The sequence below is a fragment of the Antedon bifida genome, chromosome 1, assembly GCF_963402885.1.
Source record: "Antedon bifida chromosome 1, ecAntBifi1.1, whole genome shotgun sequence".
Taxonomy (NCBI): domain Eukaryota; kingdom Metazoa; phylum Echinodermata; class Crinoidea; order Comatulida; family Antedonidae; genus Antedon; species Antedon bifida.
The window spans coordinates 4,116,845-4,121,252 of NC_136226.1; the positions used below are offsets into that span (position 1 = coordinate 4,116,845).

General features: G+C 29.4%; 1 protein-coding gene across 1 annotated transcript; it reads right to left on the bottom strand.

The window, feature by feature from the left end:
- Positions 1 to 772: 772 nt before the first annotated feature.
- On the bottom strand, positions 773 to 1,840 carry LOC144841042 (kappa-type opioid receptor-like). The gene has a single exon (XM_078697243.1). It carries the CDS (start codon positions 1,838 to 1,840, stop codon positions 773 to 775), a length of 1,068 nt encoding a protein of 355 aa, XP_078553369.1.
- Positions 1,841 to 4,408: the final 2,568 nt, after the last annotated feature.

Here is a 4,408-nt window from a genome sequence, read left to right on the forward strand (position 1 = left end):
ACCCACACAAGACACAAAAAAAAACAAGAGATCCTCCAATATTGTTCGTACGCGCAAAAGAGACAAATATTATTATATTACGAACTGCGTAATTTAAAATTGATTACTGAATGGATTACTAATCTATATCAAGTAATCTATTGACTTCATTTCAGTAAATAAACTACGTTTATGAAAAAAATTCAGAAAATTTGAAAAAAAGGTTAACTTACTTTCCAACGATTATTATAAATATTGAAAAAAAACACGAAATAGATCAGCTTGTTTGGAAATTGAAAACAGATTTTTGCAACAGTAACGTTACAACGTGTATACACTAACAGTACGTTCAGCTATTTACCACCGGATCATACTAAACAAAATTCTTTACTAAAGCTCCATATTTGGACATGATGATGTCATATCACTAACATATTTTGGAATATCACTACCATATTTGAGTACATCCCACTTTTTTTTATCAAACTTGTTTGATAGTATAAACAGAGCTATCTAAAAAACGTTTCTACACTATATCAAAATATTTAAAAACGAATTTAAATGATATGTTGCAATTCGAAAAATAGTCAAAATTTAAATCCGACCCGATAATACAGTAGAACCACTATTAAGAGGACCCCTATCGGAGCACACCTAACCCTTAATTTGTGTTTTCATGTGAAAAAAAACCCTCAAATATATGCCAAAATGATTATCTGGATTCAAGAAATTTGGAAGAATTAAACATTTAGCAGTCAATATTTTCAACAATGAAAACTAATAGGTTACAACTTCAGACACTGACAGTACGTGCAGGTATTTTCCTCCTGAATAAGCTATAGAATACGTCAACGAATGCTTGTCTAAAATTTTCATTTACTACATTATATATCAAAGGATTTACAGAAGAATTTATAAAAGTTCCAAAAAGACAAACAGTCAAAAGCCAATCAAAATCCGTTCCAATAGAACCTGAAAGAACTAACGTAATGATGACATTAAACGGTGTTGAGGTAAGAACATTAACAGCGACTGTCACAAAAATTGACAAGAATATTTTCCTCTCAGATTTTGAACGTGGGTCCGTCTTGCAAAAAGTGTTCACAACATTCTGGGATTGTCTTAAAGAATAAACCATAACAAAACACAACACTACAATAATCACGTTAAAGAGTATATGTCCAACTAATAGAGATATCCTCAACGCTATACACACTTCAATGTAGGTTTCACTAAAACGACACATAGTTGCACGGTTTGAGACACCTTTATACGTATCAGGCCAAGGCAGGATGACGTGGATACGTTCGTATACAATGAAAAAATGTACTAAATTCACCAACACCCAAACAATCCATATACTTGCGCATATTTTAACAGATCTTGAGAGAGTACCAAATCCACTTCTTTGAAACCAATAAGGTTTACAAACCGCCATATAACGTTCAATTGAAAGCCACAATATCGTACTAACTGCTACAAGCCAGACAACATTAGCAAAGAAACTTGTTAATTCACAATTCAAGTTGTTCCCATCTATTTCATCAATCGTATATGGTACCGTCTGAGAAAATTCAACGTGGAAAAAAGGTGCCACAATTAAATACAACGTATCAGCAATTGCCAAATTAGCTAGATACACGTAAACTGATTTGTGTAATTTACTTACTATAACAATAAATGTCATGATATTGCCGACTATCCCAAAAGCGACAACTACAGGAATAACAATGTTAAGTAAAATCGTCTCCCAGTCACTAGGGAAAAACGTATCAATATAAGCATCATATTGATTCGTGTTAAATGTTGAATACGCATATTCAGATAAATCATAAGATGCATTGTTATCTGAAAGTGACATTTTGCTTGAAATTCACTAAGTTATCTTCTGCTTCGCAATTAAAAATGATCGTTTCGAATGAAGTAAAGTACATGGAGAAGTTTGTACTGTTTCTTATCGAGATAAATTTTTACTCTGAAATAGCGTAACCATAACACATCATAGCAACGACTTACAGTCATCAGAACGAATGGTGTGAAATGTGAATCAGTCTTAATCAAGTGCTCACAAACTGAAACAATACATAGCAAAATAACTGAGGGCGCTCTATTGAACCTTTATAATTATTATATTTTATTGAAAATAAACGTATTACGAACTATATCCTTGACAATACTGAAATAACTACTAATATATACGTCATGTATAATTTGTTGTCTTTTCATTTTAATTATTAAACTACATTTATGAATAATTCATCATTCTCCTCATCCCCATCGTATTACCTTAAACATACATTTTGCTATTGTGCACGCAGACATGAGGCAAAACACAAGTGCATTAACTAATTGCCATAAGTTATTGCATAATTATGCATAAATTATAAGTTCAGACACTGAAAGTAAGTGCAGATATTTTCCTCCTGATTATACTATATAGTACGGCAACAAATGGTGAATTATTTATAAATGTTTAATAATTAAAATGATGAGAGAATAGATTATACATGACGTATATTTTAGTAATTATTTCACATAAAGTGCATTATCTAATTACTGCTTCCACAATCAATATGATGAGTGGTTAGGCCTATTAGTATTCATTTAGTTTATTTTTGTAATGGATTATTTATTACATAATTTCATAGTTTTACCAGAAATAATACTCTCTTCTATTTTCCCTTTTCAGAGAATTTATTCAATTCATGTATAAGGGCCATTAATACAAAACGTAAGTATAACTTAAGATCATTATTTCTTCTTTCAAAAGCAAAGTAGACGTGTTAGGGATAAACAAGTATAACTCTTGGAATAAATTTATTTCTTAAATCATTATAAATGTACATGGTAAAATTAAATGAAATTCATCCTCAACAATGTTCTTTTTACATATTTCACATATTTCTCTTATATTTTTCTAAGCCTTCCAATCTCCCCTTTTCAATTTCAAGCTATAATATCCCTAAACGTAACTTAGTCAATACTCTTTTTTGTCTAAAATTAATGATATTGGTCAAATGATAGCTTAAATATAGTTCGTTTTTATAAAGAGAGAAGAACCTTAACTTATGATGTAAACTACATTTTTTAATGAATTTTTTAATATTCAGGGGATATACCTCTGTACATATCAGTTCAAATAAGAATAACCGACAATCGTTATATATTATAATATTGTACAACATTCACTGACGAACACAAATTTTTACCAAACTTGAGAGAGTAGCAACTCCACTTATAAGGTCAAATGACGTTTAAATTCAACGTAAATGTAAAGCTCAAACAAACCCGACGGTTAAAATTGCTACATGTCGGGGAACAGAAGTGACTCAACAATGTTTTGTATACTGATTTATGTAATTTACTCGATAAATGTCATTATGTTGCCAATACGAGTTAAAGCGACTACAGCAAGGAACAATATTGTACGGTCAAATCCTCTCCCAGTCCCCGGGAAAGAACATATCATTCATTTAATGCCTGCTTTTATTAAATGTAGGCCTTTGGCTCCTAGTTTAAATTGAATAATAATCTTTAAGCAAAACATATATCTGAACTTATAAGCATGATAAATATATTTTGATAAATTACTGATGCTTAATATAAAAGTATTAGGATTTTTAATAATTAAAGTTGGCATGAATTTATTTCTGATTTCTTGGTAACGAGAGCAAATAATAACAAAATGATATTTATCTTCAACTTCATTTAAAGATATATTGTCCCCCTAAAAAATAATTTTTGTTGTTGAATATGCCATTTTAATATCACATAATAGTTATTCACTTTGACCAAAAACTTGATCCAAAAAAAAAACATTTTACACCAAAAAATGTAATTTAAAGCAAAATATACCTAAATTGTCTGAAAGACAATGGTTTTTGGTTGAAATTAACCATTTATTTTGTCTTTTTATAAGTGAAATAATTATTTTTAATGATTTTTTTTCTACAGAAGTGAATAACTTTATTAAAACTGTGAAATTGCCTATTCAAAATCTGATTTTATTAATCTTTATTTTTTTATGTTTTTGGGGGACAATACATCTTTAAATTACACATTATATTACATGATAATAATAATTTTTGTTTTACATAACACAAACATTAATCAACGCAGATAGAAAGTTATTGACTCATCTTCTCTGATACAGTGGACGTGACATGTTGCTTTGGAAATATTCTTTTGTAATTGAAATAAACAAATACAATGCGTACTTAAAAGTGATTAGTGAACAAATTATTAACTTTTAATTAACAATACCAGATTCTCGGACTCTTTGTAATGATTATTATACTATATTTATGAATAATTCATAACTATACTTAAACTTATACAAACAAGAGATCCTCCAATATTGTTCGTACGCGCAAAAGAGACAAATATATATTATATTACGAACTGCGTAATTTAAAATTGATTACTGAAT